The sequence below is a fragment of the Diadema antillarum genome, unplaced genomic scaffold (assembly GCF_040938485.1).
Source record: "Diadema antillarum isolate AM-2024a unplaced genomic scaffold, OU_Dant_1.0 scf00000145, whole genome shotgun sequence".
Lineage (NCBI taxonomy): Eukaryota > Metazoa > Echinodermata > Echinoidea > Diadematoida > Diadematidae > Diadema > Diadema antillarum.
In genome coordinates this window covers 262,158-282,235 of record NW_027271034.1, presented here as the reverse complement: position 1 = coordinate 282,235, position 20,078 = coordinate 262,158, and the positions used below count along the sequence as shown (strand labels likewise).

Here is a 20,078-nt window from a genome sequence, read left to right as displayed (position 1 = left end):
GGATTTGGGGGGGGGGGGGGTCCAAATGCAGGCCTAAATTTTCATCTTCTTGCTGAAAACAACATAATGGGCACCATGCTTTCCTTGGGGACCCCAGGGGGTCCAAACCTCCTAAATTAATGAATATTAAATAATATTTTTCTCTAGTTCTAATCAGAAGTGATAGGGCTTTAAGTCGTTTTCCCAAGCTGCATAATCCAACGTTCTATAAAGTACAGTGTACTTTGCAGGTATTTTTACCAGTGTGATGGAATATATATTTAAATGGACACCATGCCCCCCATTCTCAAAGCTACCCCCACCATAAGTTTCCAATGTTCTCAGGTAAGAGTCTGCAAGAATGCATGGAAGGTGAACTTGCGATACTCAGGTGAGCGCGTGACCCCCGGGTCTCTTGTTTGTCTAGTGGCCCCCTCAGACCACTAAAATCTGAAATTTTGGTGGCCCAAGAAAGACATAGGTGCCCCCCCCCCCAAAAAAAGCAAAAATAACCGTCCATTTAGAATCTTAGTTGCCAGATTGGGCCACCAAAAGACAAATTTGGTGGCCCAACACCATTTTTTTGTGGCCCTGAGCCACCAGACCACTACCAATGTCGAGCCTTGTACAAATGTATCACCAATCCTTTAAATCTCTGCAGTTTATGAAGTATTTTGTAAATTTAAGTGGATATAGAAAAGAAGTGCTAAGAAATGACTTATTTGTTAATATCTAATTTAGGGAATGTGCCAGCATAAAGATTTCATATTCATTGGAAATGGGAAATCACATGAGTTACTATTAGAATCTTTCCCATGTTACAAAGATTTGTCATCTCCATCATCATCATGATTTGATTCCCCTAGAGGTCATTCATGTCGTGAGTGTTCTGATGGCACTCTTTTGGTAACAAGCTGTACTGAGTAGAAAGAGTACTCTTCTTACTGTAATGGCGTTCTTCTCCTAAATTTGTATAGTTGAGTGGTGGTTTCTTCTTTGATTGATGTAGTTTTATATTGTACAGGTTTAGGATTAAAAGATTGAAAAAGAGTGGAATTTCTGCTGCTCAGGAAACATTTGAAAGTCTGTTTAGCTGTCTTGATTGGCATTGCTCATTGTCTTAGTTAAAGTGTCCTTCCCACAGATCCATTACCTATCAGTACAACTTTCATTCAGTTTTCAAATCTAATTACATACTGTATATAAAGGTCTTCAGCTACTCCTTTCTCTTTAGAGTATAAGATGTTTCTGCAGTTATTTCCCTGTGTTGATAGGGTAATTCAGCTCTTGCCCTTTGAGAAGGACATTAGTAATGAATACATTGTCAGAAACTTGTGTACATAGTGAAGTGTGTATAAACTTTCTTATCAACAGTGAGATCATCCTGCATGCTTGTGTAAATACTTGATCTTATACTATGTTTCATAAATAATTTTACATGAATCTGGTTTGTATTACAAAGTCTGTAATTTAAGGTTTTGTTGCTGCAGACTGTGTGTATCACAGGCACGTGTATGCAACAGTGTTTAAAAATATTAAGTATTTTTTGTACCAAATTTTGTGTATTTAAACAGTGTGCTGATTTACAGTGTATTTTCATAGTTTAAAGAAACTCAAGGCTGATAATGATATTGAGGTGCTAAATACAGTGTGTGTTTCTGCTCGTCACCTGATCCTATGCCTACAGGGCAGAACACAAGTGCCATCTGTAAATTGACATAGTACTCATAAATAACACAATCTCTATCACGTCAATGAAACGGTGTTTGATGTCTGACATCTCAATAAACAAATGCAAAAATATGTCAACAACTTCACAAATATGTTCCTACAAAGGCCTGCTTTGGTATTGTCACATTTCAAATGATTTAGCACGAGTCTGCATGATGTACGTGAGTGGACTCTGTGTCACTGAACACAATTTGCCCCAAGACAGTTTTTTCATCGCTGAACCAAAAGTAACATGATTGTATTTTGTTGTAGTTGAACCTTTGGCTCATCGAAAGTAATTTCATACTCGGAACACATCTGAAGGTGTATAATGTCTAGGCTATATGCAAAGTGAACTCTTGCTTGCCTTATAACTGATGAAATGAACTTGATGAAGATGCAATGTGTTTTTTGTTGTGTTTATATGCTTGTTTTGTTGTAATTTAGGTATTAAACTGAAACTCAAGAATTTGCCTTTTTTTACGAGTTATATGAGCTTGTTGGGTGATGTCAGTTATAGCTCAAATGCTAACCGTGCATCGCATGTACTGACAATTTGTTTCAAGTCCCAACAATACATGAATCTAGTCATCACTTGATGAAGATGATCCTACAGCTACTGTAATGGTATGAATTCATCTTCAGATACTCTCTGTGTTAAGCTGTTAGCTACTGAGGTCATGACCTTTCATGCTGAAATAGCATTGTTCAAAGCCTAAGGTAAGACTGAAGAAGTGTGTTTGATTTGTATATTTGCAATTACACTTATTGATTGTAGTTGTCACCTGTATCATTCTACAGTTTCTGCATCATTCTTCTTAATTTTGTTATTTTGGTGTTCACATTCTGGCATGAGAAATTGAATTGTATGAGCTTTTTAGCTTTCCACTACTGATCTGCCTTGTTTTTATCTGACACATACTCATGTTTGTTTGTAAAACTATTAGAAATTGCTTTGGGCAGTACTATAAGTGCAATAAAAGACTCTTGTTGCATTGATAACAAACTCAAGCCTCCATGTGTAACTTCTTAACATCAACGTGCACTCCTTTATCATTATTATTATTATTTTATTTTTTTATTTTTTTTTTTTGGGGGGGGGGGGAGAAACTATGATTCAAACAGTAGGTGTGTTCAGACAGGCATCAATAGATGTTTGAAAGAGAAGACTAATTACAAGTATAACTGTGTGAACTATTTTCGCATTTGTATGTATGTATTTGGGTGTGTGTGTGTATGTATATGTGTGTGTGTGTGTGTGTTGGGAGAGTGAATAGCTTTCCAACCACAGACAAAGAACAAAGAAATATCAAGAGGAATGTTGTCATGCATTTGTAAATACAGCTGTATACACAGGACTTGAATTAGCCATATGAATTTTTATGCCTCTGCCACAAAGTGTCGCCGGAGACATGTTTTCGGGTAGTCTGTCTGTCCATCCATCCTTCCTTCTTACCTTCCGTCTGTTCTTTGTAATCATTTTTGTGGACAGCGTAACTTAAGATCTTTTAGAGATTTCAGAATGAAATTATGCATATGTGTGTATAAGTGGACAAAGTTGTGCCCATCAACTTTTGGTTGCACATGCTTAAGGTCAAAGTTCAAAGTCAAATTCTTTAAATTTCACTATTTCATTGGCGTATCTATGCAGTGCCTCACTTTTTTCTTGAAATGTAGTGTATACATCCATTACTAGATAAAGATTATCAAGGGAAAGTTGTGGGCCATGAGGTCATTGGTCAAAGGTCAAGTGAAATGTGCTCAAATTTTTTTTGTTCTCCATACATCTCAGAAATGGCTCAAGGTATATTCATGAGACTTAGGGCATGTGCATATACTGCTTGACGGTGATCTTTTGGGACTTTTGGGGTCAGAGATCTAAGGTCTAGGCTGAAAGGTTGGTTTTTAATGACAAAATTCTACTATTCAATTCTGAAATGAAACTATTTCTCCATACCTTGATGACTACTCAATGCATGCACTTGAATGAAATTAGGTAGTGTATATAGGCCTATGCATGCATATTTGCACAGTGATTTTGTAGGGGAAGATTTTGGTCATGGGGTCAAACGTCAAGAAGAAAAAAAAATTTATATTAATATCACAATTTTCCCCATATTTTGACCTGCTCTCTTAAACAATTTAGCCATCCATCCAAATGGAACTCAGTTCAAGGAAAGTAAACACTCAACACATTTCTGATAAACATGTCATTATAATTTTTTGCCACTTAATATGTGAAACTTGTCATATCACATGGTCAAGACATATATATCATAAGTTATAGACCTATTTGGAGAACCATCGCATTATGGCGGAGGCATGCCAGTCGCGACATTTCTAGTTGGGTTTTTTTTTTTTTCTTCCATGAATTTGACAATTTTGTACAGCATAACTATAGTGGTCATTGAGAGTTAAGTTGAAGTTATCTTTTACTGTATGTACCTGTGATTTTTGTTATTGAATGTTTTTTTTTTTGTTGTTGTTGTATGTGCGCCTTTCATGTTGATCATTATGCTTTTGAATTCCTTTCGAGATATGTGGGAAGGGGAAAAGTAGTTTAGACATAATTGTTGTGTTATTTGTACTTCGATCTTGTTCGGGGAAGAATTAATGGTACTTAGTACATGAAGGGGGAGTATAGACGTTGCAGCAATCCTTTAATTGATTCCTATGTGAACAGTGAATGTTATGTTTGTTCGGATTTCGCGCTCTAGCCAATGACATCAATTGGCGACCTAAATTATAATGGATGGCAACCTACAAGCTAGCTCAACTTCCGTCACGTATGGTAAGACGGAATGAACATCATTATCCCTAGGTAACCTGGTATCGATTCCGGTGTACTAACGGGTGGCTGCTCTTCACTGGTCCGGAGAGACGAGCGGGAAACGTGGCGCGTCGCTCGACATTCTCCACATGCCAACTTGGGAGACTTAACCAGTAAGCTCCAGATGCCTCCCACGGATTAATCGAGAGAACCAGAAATATAATGAACCATAAAACACTTGCCGTATTACATTGCCAACTGAAAAACTCCAGTTTTCTCTATAGTATCGTGTCATAATTATTGCTGAAATAATGGACAAAGATTATTGCATGTTTATGATATGGAGTTTACGGAGAAAGTCTCTCATTAATTTTGTTAAGAACTTGAGGTCACAAATTTAGGGTTATGCTTTAATAGCAATTACTTAAATGAAATTATATCGTGTCTCAGCCATATCTTGATATTATTTTCTATCGATTAATTCAATTAAGTCCAATAAATTCATTTCCCTCTAATACTCTACAAAATCAGAAAAACAATATACAAGATCATACCGGTAATTAATTACATCCACAGTCGGGTGCATAAAGTAAAATATAACACAGAATATGACATGGTGGAAACCCCGTGGAAAGCAGTGCTCGTGCAGATACAGGGCTCCTGTAGCGTGAATAGGCCCTAAATAGAATATACGATATGCATATATACCAGTCAATTGGAAGAAAATGTACCGAGCCGATAAAGTTAGAGAAGTAGGCCATGTTACGGAGAAAGAAACAGTTGTATGAGTGAAAGACAAGTTTATTATTAAAGTATAAATACCCGTCATGGAGGGATGGGGTATAAATACCTGGCAGTGATTGTTTTTACGTTATATACTTATTTCTTATATTGGTGTTGATTGATGGATTTTCCTGAGTAGGAAGTCTAAGGCACAACTTTTGGTCCATTTCAAGGTGACTTTAAAGACTAATTTCGTCGACATTGTGAGAGTATTCAGGCGGCAGTTGTAACGGGATATAAGATAAATGTTTTTCTTGGCGTTTTCCTCCCGACAATTCAGTCATGGCTGACAGTTAGCAAGTAGGCTACCCTTTCGAGGTGTTGGGATTATAATTCTTGTCTTCCTGCTACTGTGTTTGTTTATATGTTCTTGTTCGTGCATTATCTTCACTTCATCGAGAAAATGGATTTTTATATCGGCAATACCTCCGTCGTAATTTCCTGCTTTTCATCGTTCATGGAAGATGTGGCTGACGCTTCAAAATCCCAGAAGCGCGAGAAGCCATCCCTTTATTCCCTGCGATACCAGAGGGCGCTCCGTCTAAACGACATGGAGGAGAGTCGTCTGGTTTCTAAAACAAAGTCTCTACAACGTGAGATGCGGCGAAATTTGGAAACACATCGGGACGAGATCAGGGAGGTAAGAGGCTTTTTAAGGAGAATCAACTCCAAGAAATCGTGTTCAGAAGACTTAATCCACAAATCTCGCAATGCCGAGAAGAGGAACTCGTTTGGAAGTGGAATGCTTACAAATAAAAGGGGGCCATCTTCAGTAGATTGTGACATAGGTTTTCGAAGGAGCGATTGGTTCAAGACAGAACTTCGTTCCGGTGAAGGAAATATCCATAAGACACTCGAGCCATCAAATCTACTGCCGAAATTCAAAAATCTGAATGTAAAACGACCTCGAGGTGAAGTTAGACCATCGGCATCTACCAGTACAAATAGTAAGTCTGCCGTCTGCTTCACTGAAGAGCATACACGTCGAAATGAAGGACAACTCTTGCATGTAGACAGAGGAAACTCTGAACACCTTGCTGTTACCACGCATTCGACCGAGGACAACAAAAATATGGTTTCCCGCCAACCTACTTGTGGTTTGCCCCCTCTTCCTGACCACAAACCAGGTTTCAGTAACCCGAATGTTGGCTCCATTTCTCCGCCAGAATCCCCGCCCCCGCTACGCGCACACCGGGTCAAGAACGCGAACGGAATAGCGCGTGTTATGTTGGCTGAGGCCGAGTCGTGGAACAACAGAAGATGGCAGTTCAGACCGCTATATAGGCTGTGATCATCATGCTAACTAGCAAACTGACTGTTCCCCGTAACTACTGACAATTACTGTGTGCATCTCACAACGCACGATTTAAAAAGAAAAAAAAAAGAAGAGGAAGGAGAAAATTGCGCACTCATAAGGTCCAATGCAGAGGCATCCGTCGAGTCGAAATATACTCGCAAGCAACTTGTATTTACGAAACGGTGATCATATTACGCCTGTGTAGTAATCATGATAAGACAGGGGGGGGGGGGGTGGAGTGGGGAAAGGAAGAATTCAGTTTTTCTGTTGTTGATATGAAGAGTTTTATTGCAAAACGAGCTAACCCCATTCTTGTTTAGTTGAAATATTTGTGATTAAAGCTGCTAATGATATATTTTCAATCATAACTCACTGGAATATTGCGTGTAATATGTTACAAGACTAGTGAGCTCTCATTGGAACGGTTTTATTCTGTTCTGTCTGACGATGGACACATAACTTTAAAATGTTTAAAAATGGCGCTTTGCCCATTTCGCAATGAAACTCTTCATAAATAATTATGATGATGATGCTGTCGTTCAGTGCCTAAGATCATGACCTTTTAATTCTTGATGAGTAAATAATATGAAGCTAACATGATGACGCGTGACTGGTTGACGGTACATCGATGATCACGTGACATTGGGTGCGCCACTAATGTATGGACTTGGTCGTGCACTATTCCTTGGGAATCATCCTACATACTGTCAAATCCGGTGCATGCTCTATCACGCATTAACTATGGACATGCACTACAAATGCCTAACCGTACTAATGCAGTCGACGTCATGCACGATCAAATTTTGTGATATGATAATATGACTTTGTTTATTCACCTTCACTGCACTTGCTTTGCCAAAGAAATTGGTGTATTTGTGGTAACAGTGATGATACAGATATAACTAAGTAACATTTATCAGTCTTTCTTTTTCCTGAGGGGTTCAAAATGTTACGATTAACAGTATGGAAAATGTATTCAGTTTAATGTGAAATCGGTAAATATGTATTGGATATAATCATTTGGGTAATCGAGTGCAGTAACAGGGAATATTATCATTATTGTTTTTTTTTTTATTTGCCTTGATTTAATCTCAAAATAGTGAATCAGATTCCCCTTGACAGAAACCAATGACAAATAAAACAAAGACATTTACTACATATTTTAAGACATTTGAAGATAATGACTGCAAGCAGTCTGATGTAAAGATGAGTATTATTGAAAAAACAAAAACGCGCGCGTGCGTGTATACCATATTATACTCAGTAGTTTCTTTAAACAAAGATGAAAAAAAAAACAATGTCGCGCACACCAATATTAATGTACTTTGTCTCTCTACGGGTTCATGGTCCATTATTATCTATACCTAGTTTCGGATTTGCACCTTTTTTTAACGAAAGGACATTCTTTTTATTCGAGCCTGACTTGAACGTTATATTGGTCATAGCTATTTTTATGCATTGCCTTTAAATACAGCCACAACATAGAATCCTCCCGCTCCTTACCTGCGTCATAATCGTTGATTAGCGCCCCTCTAATTAAAATGAGGATCGCGTGGGTATGTGTGTGTGTGTGTGTGTGTGTGTGTGTGTGTGTGTGTGTGTGTGTGTGTGCAAGAGAGTGGTTATGAATTAAAAGGTCTCATGTCAGCCTTGATAATTCATCAAATAATATCACAACATTAATCGTTTCAACCTCAGTGCAACATGCATGAATGCAATGCTGCGGAATTGAGGCCGAAGTCATGTCAGACGCCGCGTCATGCAAAGAAAACACGTAGACAACCTCGTATGTGGGAAACAAACGGGTATTATTATTTTCTTCTTCTTCTTTCTTCCTTTATTTCTTTCTGACATCGTCTGCTTGATTCTCCCTCTCCCTCCCCACTCCCGTCTCCATTTCCTTGTATCTCTTTCACTTACTGTATTGCATACTGTGTTCATAATTTTTGGATGTACCTGGTATACTGTTATTGCTATTTATATTTCTCTATGTCTCGTGATTTTCCCACGTTTCCTTTCATACTGGTATCATTATTTTGATTCAGACAAAACTGTATATATAATAATGATAATAATAATAATAATAATAATGATATATATATATATATATATATATATATATATCCGAAAAACACAAAGATGGTTCGATCGACGTTCAGGAGTGATAATGACGTAAGCTAGATTACCATGGTTCTTCCCTAAAATAGATTATATTATTATTATTGTTATCATTATCATTATATATATATATATATATATATATATATATATATATATATATATATATATATAATGATAATAATAACAATAATAATAATATAATCTATTTTCGGGAAGAACCATGGTAATCTAGCTTATGTCATTATCACTCCTGAACGTCAATCGAACCATCTTTGTGTTTTTCGGAGAAAAAGTAGATGACGTCTTATCAATCATGTATTGATTAATCCATCATATTCTTATTATAACCAGTGTTAAGAAGTTTAGTAATTTGTGTTTCCCAGTGTTTCGTAACAATATCCGTCTTTCGATTTGCATGTCGATTTAGCCAGATTATACTTGAGTTTCTGATCACTGCGAGGTTCATCATTTGAATAAAACAGCACACGTGCATGTGTGATTCACACGTTCTTCTTCTTCTTGAAATGTTCAATCCATCATCCGGTGTATATTATATGATAATATGTCTTCCCCCCCCCCCAAAAAAAAAAAAAATACAATCGGATTTCTGCATTGATAACTTTCAATAATAATAATTAAAGAAAATGAGTAAACTGTCTGAATTATATTTCAGGGTCTAAAATGTAACATCTTACCTACATTTTGCAGAAAACCCAATTCAATTTAGTTATTATTGCCACAGATAAATGTTGATCATTGTAAAGCATGTCATGCAAGGTCTGTTTCTCCCAAGTTTACCACTTGGATGCTCTTGGACACGATGGACAGAACTTGGAGGGAAGGGATTCCTGACATGCTCATCAAAGATCCTCATTTTTCTTTGGCCACTGAGCAAATCGGATAGGGTTTTCTGTAATATAGAGGTAATAAGTTATAGTTTCATACCCTGAAACTCTATTTGGACTGATTCACTATTTTTAAAGTTATCGTTGCGGGAGGTCCCGTTGTATTTTATTCAATTTGTTTTTTGACATACGGTATATAGTCGTACTATCTGGCAGGTCTGGTGTGGTGTATGTACAGTGTTGACTTTAAAAACATTTCTACGTCATTCCTATGTACAGGTAAAAACAATGTTTCCCAGATTAACGAAGCATGCAGGATACACTCTGCACCTCCTGCTTAGAGAGGTTTGCAGAGGTGGCGGTGACTAATTTGATAGGGCGGTATGAGTTGACTCAGTCGGTCCCGCGTCTGCCTTTGCCCCAAGCGACCCGGGTTCGATACCCCTAGTCTCACTGAGCAATGATGTGTGTAATCATACTGTCCCCTTTACTCTTGCCCTCGGATGAGACATAAAATGGAGGTCCCGTGTTTGAGAGAGAGTTAGAACTCATGCACTTAAAAGATCCCGCTTTATTCATTCATCGCAAAGAGCACTGTGTTTAACCCGGTAAAATGGTCCCGCCTCGCATCTATCAACTGGACCCCATGGAAGACCAGCTTAGAATAACTGAATATGGGCTATCCAGCCATCTTCTCAGATGGAAAATGAACAAACAAACAAACAAACAAACAAACAAACAAACAAATAAACAAACAAACTAGTTCTATTCCGGCAGGGTGTTGCATAACATACGTATCTGGGAAGAAGAATCTCTCCTAGAGAAGAGCCCCTGCAAAAGGTATCTGGAATCATCACATTGGAGTAACACACTTGGTTCCATCGAGTGTTGGTGTTGCATTGCATTTGAGCTTCTCCACGTAATGTATTGGAAAGTTGCTGAAATGAAATTACAGTGTGTTGTAAGGGCTTCGATCTGTATGGTTGACTTCGTGGGTTTGGAGAAGGACAAAGTGGGGGAAAAAAGGTGGCTTCAAAACTTTTTGCTTGCTGAAATCGGGTAAGCTCTTTTTCTCGTTGTTCCAAAACACTTGCCCGACTTTGAATTTCACTTGCCCTGATGGACAATCAGGCAAGCGCTTGTGTAGCACCTGGCAAATTTACCCCCCCCCCCCCCCCCCCCCCCCCCCGGGACAAAGTTACCCCCGGATAAATGGCCTTCTGCGGTAGTAGTGATAGGGTTAGAATAAAGATTAGGGTTAATAATTACGGTTTGAGGTTAGAATTAGGGGTTAGGGTTAGGATTAGGTTCAGGATTAGGATTAGGCTTACTATAGTATAGAGCCAGGGATCTGGGGTAAATGTCCAAGGGGTGTGCCAGTAGTTGTCCCAGAACCCCACTGATGTCAACCCTCTATTCCACCCCTCGGGATCGAGATCAGTCAGGTGGTCCGCTCTCGCAGCTCTCCGTACAGGTACAGGTACGTACAACGTCGACCGTCGCATAAACGTGAACGATGAACGTGTACTGCAATACTGCATACTGGGAAACATACTAGGCGGTGGTGAATGCCAACAAGCACCAATTTGTCATGCACCGTCTTCTGTAAGTCTTGGCATGGGGTAACGAGGTAGGTATCAACTGTCGTAGTACAGCCTTGTATTTTTACCGAGAATTATCCTCAACGGTCTCACATGAATCATTATCAAATATCAAAGTAACGTAAACATGGCCTCATCACCTCTGCCTCAGTCCCATGTGTTGATAATGGCGTTACATTAAGCCAGCACATAATTTCGTGTAAAACTGTCTAAGTAGGACAACCTTCAAACAAACAACACAGACTTTTCTAGCCACATTTTCTTTTTTGTTACTAATGCCAAATGGTTGGAACGAACAAGTATATCACTCATGCATGTTCAATCTGTCACTAACACAGTTATTTTGAATGAAATGATTTAAAATTAGCAGCAAGGATCAGGTTTTAAATCAGAATAGCATGATTCTAGAAGGACAAACTGGAGAGTGGAGTGAGGCGACTTATTGCGCGAGACGGTAGTGAGGTCAAGTTGCATCTAGACAAAATTGTCACCTAGAAGACTTTAGAGTTACCACTTTTTATGTGGCATGTCTGCAGTGTGAATAACCGAGTGAGTCATGTTATGTGGATGAATTCAGACTTCGTCTTCATATACCACTCACACAGAGTGCAGTGTAATTTATGGATAAAAGGGATAGGCCTACATTTGAACTTGTCACGTGATATAAACTTCAGTGTTGTAGTTTATTGTGTAATCTAGCTACTCTAGGCATTAATTTAAATAATTTCTTTTTGTGAAGGAAAATATGAAAGTGAAACTGATAACATTTCAATGTTTGAATTGTTTTGAAAGTAAAATGGTGTGCAGGTATTCAACAGTCAAATAAGAAGACAAACCTGTCAGTGTCATTGGCCTGAATGTGTGTGCTATCGTTTTGAGTTTGTAGTACCTTTTTGCTCTTTCACTTTTTATTTTGAAAAGAATCCTCGCCATTGAAGCCATGTCATATTTACTATTTTCTCATCAAAGTGATCATTATCTTCATTATCCTCACACATATCAATTTTTTCTTTTCCTGAAGTCAACTCCATGTGCTGCGCATTATGCTTCCTAGACCATGCCTTGTACATTCTACAGTCTTTTCTTTCTTTCATACAGATTATACCATATACAGATTTGTGGAAGACAGTGGCACTCAAGAGAAATCAGCGTATAATGACAGTCATGGATATGGATACAGCAAATGAAGAATGCATGAAGACTGAGGTTGCTGCAGACCCTGTAACATTAGATACCAAGCGAATGTTTGAAAATATTGCACTGAGTAAAGCTCGCATTAAGAATCAGCAGCTTGATGAGGAGGAACTCCCTACTCATGAAAGAGAAAAGATTCTGGAAGACCTGTTCAAGCGTAATCCTGCCGTCTTCCTGGAAAGATTCCATCAATACCTTTGTGAGGATGACATTCCCTGCTTTGACCATGTGTCTGCTGTCTATGAGGTTCAGTTCTATTTGAAGGAAGCTCGAAAGAGACTGAGTGCAGGCAAAGCTTCTGTGCTGGTAAAGAACAGACGCTATGAGGCCCTCAAGAAACTAGAGATTGAGGGATCGTACTTCAGTGATGACGAGATGCGGTCGAGAGATCCTCTGATGTATGAACAACTTGTTGGACAGTATTTGACAGATGAGGAATTCAATGACACAAGGGCAAAGATTGACCCTTCAGACTTAAGATTATCAACAATCCTCACAACATTCATAGCTGAGCAGGAAACAAAGGCATTGCTGAAAAGACAGCAAGATTTAGAGGACGCTGCTGAGGAGGAAGAGGAGGATGAGGATGAAGAGGAGGAGGAGGAGGAAGATAAAGCAGATGATGAGATGGAGATTTCAGGTATTGTGTCAATGTTTCAACTACATGGTATTTATTTTTGATAGCCAGATGTCAGCTTGGGGAAGTTGGCTGGTACATTGAATGTGGTTCTAGGAACAGTACCCCCTGGAAAACCACCCTCCGGATAACTACCACCCGGATAATTACCCCCCAGGACAATTCCCCCCTAGGGCAACTACCCCCCGGACAACTACCCTCCAAGGGCAATTACCCTCCAGGGTAATTACCCCCTAGGACAACTACCCCCCGGACAACTACCCTCCTAGGGCAATCACCCCCCAGGGCAATTCCCCCTTAGGAAAACTACCCCCTGGATAACTACCCCTCGGATAACTACCCCTGGATAACTACCCCCTCGGATAACTACCCCCTGGATAACTACCCCCCGGAAAACTACCCCCTGGGTAACTACCCCCCGGAGAACTACCCCCTGGATAACTACCGCCCGGAGAACTACCCCCTGGGTAACTACCCCCCGGAGAACTACCCCCTGGGTAACTACCCCCAGGATAACTACCCCCTGGGTAACTACCCCCAGGATAACTACCCCCCGGATAACTACCCCCCGGATAATTACCCCTCGGATAATTACCCCCCGGATAATTACCCCCCGGATAATCACCTCCCCCCCCCCTTCAACGGATAATTACCCTCCGGATAACTACCCCCCCCCCCCCCCCCCCCCCCCCCCGATAATTACCACTAGGATAATTATCCCCAGGTTAATTACCCCCTCCTCCGATAACTAGACCCCAGATAACTTCCACCCGATAACTACACCCTCCGATAACTTCCCATGGATGATTACCCCGGATAAGCAAGCCTACAACTCCCCCTCCCCTATAACTATCAAGACGAAAATTACCCCCAGGACATCATTTTATGAAAACAACATCTTAAAGATTTACGATTTGTATTGTTTGCACTTAGGACAATTTATGTAAAAGCTTAATTTCTCCCTCTGTATTTTGACTCTATGTTCATAAAAAAACGAAGCTGTCCCTTCATATCCTACCCGGTAATCCAGTAAATGTCAATGCCTTTAACCAAACTATTTTCGGTAAATCTGTATTTTCTTTTACTGTTCCGAAATTTCGGATTTCTCTTGATAGTATAGTATAAAAGAAGTTTCAAGTTTGAATGCCTTTACCATTGAACTAAAGACATTTTGAAGAAATGTTACTCTTCAGAATGAGTTAAACTTTTTGCAATATTTTTTTAACCACAATTGACTATCGTTTACCACAACTCCATGTAACACTTCTTTATTTTGAGGAGCTTATATCTCATGCTTCACGTGCCCTGGTTTTGACCCATCATCTTCCTCTTCCCTCTCGCTTTTCTCTGTCCACCGTGAAGGTAGTCTATTCCTGTCATTCATAACTCACCTTTCCTCTTTCTCTCATTACAAGGGATTTATCTCGTGTGTGTTCATGTGCAGTGCACTCCCGTTAAAACGAAATGCTCAGGACCGGCAGTTTTTTTTTTTTCCGTTTTAACGAAATTTCGTTGTAACCGAACAAATATAATATGCAATGTATAACGAAAAGAAGGAAACCACGCATAAAAAATTCTGTTTGTTGAATCCTCATCATACGCTGGAAAGCTATGTGAAATGGGAGAATACCTTTTTAATTTCGTTTAAATATTATATTTTAAAAAGAGCATAAACTTGTTTGTGTTGTCACACATGTGTAGAAAATGACGGTGTAGGATTTGGTTACAGTTCGCTATTCCAAAGGTTATTTTCTTACTAAAGTACGTTACTCCGAAGACTCCTTATTCCGAAGTTTCGCCATTCCCGGGATTCCGATGGTTTGTTTATGTGAAGGTTCGCATTTCCGCAGAATCATTATTCCGAAAGTTCATAATTTAGATCAAAATAATATATTGTTCATTTTCCGAAGGTTCGTTGATCTGAAAATGAAATGAGGTTCGTCATTCTGAATGTTTATAAATCAAAAAAAGAAAAAGGTTCACTATAGTCAGAAAGTCCGTTGTTCCGAAGGCTTTTTCATCCGAAAATGAAATAAGGTTCGTTATTCCGAAGAAATTTTGTTAATGAAAAAAAAAATGAGAAAGGTTAGTTATTTCGAAGATTTATTTATCTTAAGACGATTATAAAGATTGCAATTCTTAAGTTTTGTTAGTGTACTCTCCTTTTTCTACCATGGATTAACGATACTTTTTGTAATGTTCCGATTAACGAACGTTTTGAATTCCTATCATTTTCGGACTAACGAACCGTATAACAATAAGAATAAGGACCATATTTTATTATCGAATTAACGAACCTTTGGAATAACGCCAAAATGTGCTTAATAACAAACCCTCTTTCATTTCCGAACTAACGGACATTTAGTTGTATCAGAATCTGTGTGTTTTGTATTAAAGGACTTCGGAACAATGAAACAAACCTTATCTGAATTCAAATTATTTTATTACAACAACGCAAGTTCCCCTCGGAAACTTTGCGTGATACACGGAGTGAACATTCAATGATGCGTTCGCTCATGCAGAGACGCTTTAATAATGCTTGTTCCGCTACGCATTTTCGAATGCGATCCGCATTTCGTTATAACGGAGCGCATTTCTTTTGTTTTTTCTTTGTCAGTGGCGCTCAGAAAAGACTTCGTGATAACGAAAATTTTGTTATAACCGTCTTCGTTATAAGCGAATTTTGTACCATAGACTTTAATGGCGATAATTTTGGGACCAGAAGTTTTGCTTCGTTATAACGAAATTTCGTTATAACCGTGTTCGTTGTAACGGGAGTGCACTGTATCTTTATTTGTGTACTTCGTCTCTGTCTTAATTTGCTTTCTTTGCATTGTTTCATCAATTTTGTAACTATTTTACTGTTATACCGTTAACGCTCATTTCAGAATTGCCCTACTGCATTATTGGGCATATTAACAACTAGTATATCAAGGATGTGGGAAGAGATTGTCACCTCCTTGGTATGATCACTGCAGAGCATTACCTCCCTTGACAATTACTCCTTATTAAAATTAGGCTCCAAACAATCACCCCTCTTACAATAACTCTCCCCCAGAAAATTACGTTTCTCATTGTTATTTTCGAACACGTTTGCTATTTGAATTGGAAAAAAAAAAAAAACATTTTTTCATATCGTCTGGTTTTGGTCGAGACCTAACTTCAGGTTTTAAACATCTTTTGGGTGAGATAATTAGAAACCCCTTACGAAATATTAAAGAGCATGTTATTCCAAGAAGGATTCAATTTTTTGAAAAAAAAATACTCTTGAAATGGCCGGGATAAAACAGAGCAGCCCTATAATGTAAAAAGGATTCTGTCAACTACAACTCTCCCTAGATCTATTCAAAAAGAGGGTGCAGGACAAAAGACTTCGTTAACAACTAGGGGTGTTTTGTAAAAAAAAAAAAAAAGAAATACCGTTAAACTCGTAATATTTTACTCTTTCTAATGAGACTAACTTATATTTAAACTGGATTTCCTCTTAAAGTGTCGAGAACATTTAATTTGAAAACTAGCACAATTCTACTTGTATGTAAAACAAGCTGTAATCTTACTCTCAGGACAGATTAGGGCACCTTTTGATAAAAGTTGCCAGTTATGATATCTTGTTAGTCTCTAATAATTTCAATAAAACCATGGGTTCTGCTTGATTGATAAGCTCGAGTCACTGACTTGTTACCATGGACCTGCTTTGATCGACCTACAACGATTGGTAATTGTGTGGAACTGACAGCTTGTCAGGACTGATAACTTTCATAAAACCGTGCCCGGATCCTATCAAAAATTATGGCTTTATATCGAAGAGTCCCTCGCTAATGTTAAGGGAATATGAATTGCAGTGAAATCAACTCTCCTTTTCTTATGTTTATCGTCTATCATGTGTTATAACGGTAGAAAATAAATGACAAGCCAAAAGAGTGATGACAGTGTAAGAGAAAGGTGCATCTTCTGATATGGTGTTATGAACTTATGGAAAATATACGACGGGTGGTAACTTTCGGGGGGCGGGGAGGGAGGGTTGTCCAGTAGGTAAGTATCAGGAGGGGGCGGGGGGGGGGGGGGGGGTTCGGGGTATGGTTAAAGGGGGGGGGGGGTAGTAATCCGGGTGGTAGTTATCCTGGGGGTAGTTATCCGGGGAGTAATTATCCGGGTGGTAGTTATCCTGGGGGTAGTTATCCGGGGGGTAGTTATCCGGGGGGTAGTTATCCGGGGGGTAGTTATCCGGGGGGTAGATCTCCGGGGGTATAGTTACCCAGGGGGTAGTTCTCCGGGGGGTAGTTATCCAGGGGGTAGTTCTCCGGGGGGTAGTTATCCAGGGGGTAGTTATCCGGGGGGTAGTTATCCAGGGGGTAGTTATCCGGGTGGTAGTTATCTGGGGGGTAGTTATCCGGGGGGTAGTCATCCAGGGGGTAGTTACCCAGGGGGTAGTTATCCAGGGGGTAGATGTCCTAGGGGTAATTGCCCTTGGGGGTAGTTGCCCTAGGAGGGTAGATGACCGGGTGGTAGTTGTCCTAGGGGGTAATGGCCCTGGAGGGTGATTGCCCTAGGAGGGTAGTTGTCCGGGGGGTAGTTGCCCTAAGGGGGAATAGACCTGGGGGGTAATTATCCGGGTGGTAGTTATCCGGAGGGTAGTTGCCCAGGGGGTAAGTGCCCGGATACGATTGAATGTACAGCAGCATATTAATTCTTTTGCCATACAATGATGTCTTGTCAAGGGTGGCAACATAAATATTAAGTCACAAGAAACTATGATGTTGCTAGAAACTTATTCATGTATCACCATAGTTAGTTACACCATAAATTTCTGCCTTTCCAGTAAGTGAAAATAGTGCATACTGTGTAAAGAAGGCCAAATGTTGGACATGAACTATTGTGCAGTAAGTGTTACACATGATTATTAGTGATGTGTCAGTAATTTGTTTGATAAATTTGTCTCCCATAGGACAAAAGATTCTGCGCACAAAGAACAAATCCCCGAGAGAGGTAGATGAGGACAGCAGTGAAGATGATGAAGAGGAGGCCATGGATGAGGGTGGTGCATCTTCCAGTTGCCATCGGCAACCGACTCCAGCCACTGAGGAAGAGAAGGCCTTGCTGAGAGAGGAATTCCTCAGCCACATGAGGGAGAGGTTCTTGAGTGGCAAGGACAAGGACTTTGACTACGGAGCTGTTGATAGCAATGTGGAGTATGACTCCCTCGCCATACGTGGCTGGGATGAGGAAGAAAAGTATTTTGACGAGGAGAGCCCTCATGATACGGAGGAGGAAGCCAGTAGACAGGTCTTGAGCAGTGCAAGAACAGACAGTGACAATGATGTGGATGATTATGAAAAGTGGACTCCACAATCAGATGTGATAAGGTAATTCAGGTGTGAAATAGGGCAGGAGGGATTGTCTACTGTCTTACCTCCTCAAGAACAACACACCAATACTGTTTTGCACCAAGGACTGTGTGATTTGGGACAATCAGCTGTTTGAAAGACTGGATGATAGCCCATAATCAAGTTCTAAGACACATCAAATGTCTCAAGATTAATCCCAGTGTTTAAAATCATATCAGAAGAAAATCAATTTTAAATGATGGGAACAATAACAGCAAAATTGTTATATCTTAAACTAAAGCTAGCGCATGGTTCTTCAAAATAAAACCCTTTTGTCAGGAGAATTCGGCCCAAAGACAAGATTTATTTTCTTTTGTTTCTCAGTAGAAATAGTGTAGGAACAATACCAGATCAACACACTGTAAAAAGATCAGCACAAACTTGTGCTGATTCAAGTTGTGTTGTTTGATTTCAAAAGTTGTGAAGCTTGTGACATACAATGTACAGAACCAGTGAGAGTGAGGGGTTTTACTCTTTTAACATCACAGTTATATTACTTTGATGGCTGCTACATGTTAAAGTACCAATCAGATGCTGTGTTTTAAAGGATATGTAACATCCATTGCATGTTGGCCTCTAGTAATGTGAATAGGTCTACAAATCACAGATTTTCAATCAAAATCTTGATCTTGATCTTGATCAAAATATGTATCACAGATTCTTAATCATTTAATTTTTCATTTTTTGTGCATCCGCAAAACTCTTCCCCTCGAAAAACAACTGCTGTGCCCTTTCTGGTGCCATCAACCGTAAAGTCAGCTGAAATAAGCCTTCTTTGGTCAGATATTGTGCATTTTATTTTGCCTAATGCACAACCTCACAATAGCAAGACAGGTCTCATATACTGCACTTCAAATATATGATAGTCATTGCTATGTTCCAGACTTCAGAGTATTGAAGGAGAGTTGTTCAATTGTACCAGGGAGGTGGGAAGGTACAGGGAAACCCCATTATGACAAGGTCTCTGAGATTGCCGATTTTAGGTGAATTTTTAGATTGTTTCTGCTTTCCCTTTAAAACGCCTCCCCTTCCACCTCATGCAAAATTTAGTCCCACTGCATGAGTACAGACCATTCTCTACTTGTTTTCTACAACATCCCACACATTCATAAATGTGGTCCATGCCAGCTCTGGAAAGAAGTACAGAAATGGCAACTTTTTTTTTTCATGAAAAGTGAATGGTGCAGTCAGGAACTAGGTGTGATCAGTTGAAATTATTCACAGTAAGTGATTTAGTGCAAGCTTATAACTGATTGAGTGCCTCTGCCAAAGTATGTACAGTGTATATCGCAATGCCAGAGGAGTGCCATAGTGCATAAGTGGAAGTAAATGTAAAGGGATGATGTCAGAGTGCACTATCTAAAAAAGTACAAATATTGCAGTGACAGCATGCAGTGTGAACAATTGATAGAAAGAAAAAAAAAGTCTTTGTAAGTTGTATAGGCCTGCACATGCATGTACAAATGTGGTAAGTGAATATGAGACTTTTATGGATTTTGAGTTAAAGACATAAAACCCAATTATCTGTGGGCCTTATTGTGTAGAAATCAAAGATAAAAACTTTTCAGATTTGTTTTTTTATTATTATTCTACGGCTTCACACCTGATAGTACATTGTATCTTGGGGGTCATTCTACCGTTTCACGCCTGATAGTATCTTGGGGGTTACATTTAATCACTTGAAAGAATGTTTTGTACATTCAGTGATAATTGTCCCCGCCGAACGAGTTCGAGCAGGGGACTATGAAACGGGCTCC

At 39.4% G+C, this 20,078-nt stretch overlaps 1 protein-coding gene across 1 annotated transcript; it reads left to right on the top strand.

The window, feature by feature from the left end:
• Positions 1–11,078: 11,078 nt before the first annotated feature.
• Positions 11,079–18,490, top strand: LOC139721503 (coiled-coil domain-containing protein 97-like). Its single transcript, XM_071632818.1, has 4 exons — positions 11,079–11,110; positions 12,221–12,915; positions 16,876–16,896; positions 17,891–18,490. The coding sequence occupies exons 2-4, from the start codon at positions 12,262–12,264 to the stop codon at positions 18,302–18,304; spliced, it is 1,089 nt and encodes a 362-aa protein (XP_071488919.1). The 5' UTR covers positions 11,079–11,110; positions 12,221–12,261; the 3' UTR covers positions 18,305–18,490.
• The last annotated feature ends 1,588 nt before the right edge of the window (positions 18,491–20,078 follow it).

What these genes read in the sequence shown, in the direction of transcription:
- LOC139721503 (XM_071632818.1), top strand. Translation starts at nt 12,262, where the DNA reads ATGACAGTCATGGATATGGATACAGCAAATGAAGAATGCATGAAGACT. An exon ending in AGGAGGAGGAGGAAGATAAA is followed by an intron (nt 12,916 to 16,875) that starts GCAGATGATGAG and finishes ACAGTGTAAGAG; the next exon opens with AAAGGTGCATCTTCTGATAT. An exon ending in AAGGTGCATCTTCTGATATG is followed by an intron (nt 16,897 to 17,890) that starts GTGTTATGAACT and finishes ATAGGACAAAAG; the next exon opens with ATTCTGCGCACAAAGAACAA.